Source organism: Penaeus monodon, chromosome 30 (assembly GCF_015228065.2).
Source record: "Penaeus monodon isolate SGIC_2016 chromosome 30, NSTDA_Pmon_1, whole genome shotgun sequence".
Lineage (NCBI taxonomy): Eukaryota > Metazoa > Arthropoda > Malacostraca > Decapoda > Penaeidae > Penaeus > Penaeus monodon.
This window is the reverse complement of record NC_051415.1, coordinates 20,007,706-20,007,995: the sequence shown is the minus strand read 5'-3', so window position 1 is coordinate 20,007,995 and position 290 is coordinate 20,007,706. Positions and strand designations below refer to the sequence as shown.

Genomic DNA, 290 nt, shown 5'->3' with positions numbered 1-290 from the left:
CGAAAGGAATCACCTTTTTTGACGCAATGCCGACCGCCCCCATCTCCCTACCCCCTCACCTTACCTTATACCGAATCCTTCCCGCAGGATTCCTTCATCGTGGACAACGGGCAGGACGGCATCTGGGTATGGGTGGGGAAGAAAGCCACGCAGAAGGAGAGAGACGAGGCCCTGAGGAACGCCCAGGGCTTCGTCACCAAGAAGGGATACCCGTCCAAGTAGGTTAACCCTGGGAAGCCGCTCGGGTGTTTGCGTTTGTCACTGTCTGTCTCCTTATCTGCCCACCTATC

General features: G+C 56.9%; 1 protein-coding gene across 1 annotated transcript in view; it reads left to right on the top strand.

Annotated features, from left to right (window-relative positions):
* The window catches only part of LOC119592376 (villin-1-like), a 108,943-nt gene that overhangs the window by 78,184 nt on the left and 30,469 nt on the right, over positions 1–290 (top strand). The window contains exon 9 of the mRNA XM_037941198.1: positions 88–218. Coding sequence (XP_037797126.1) covers positions 88–218 — 131 coding nt within the window. The remainder of the gene's footprint in view (positions 1–87; positions 219–290) is intronic.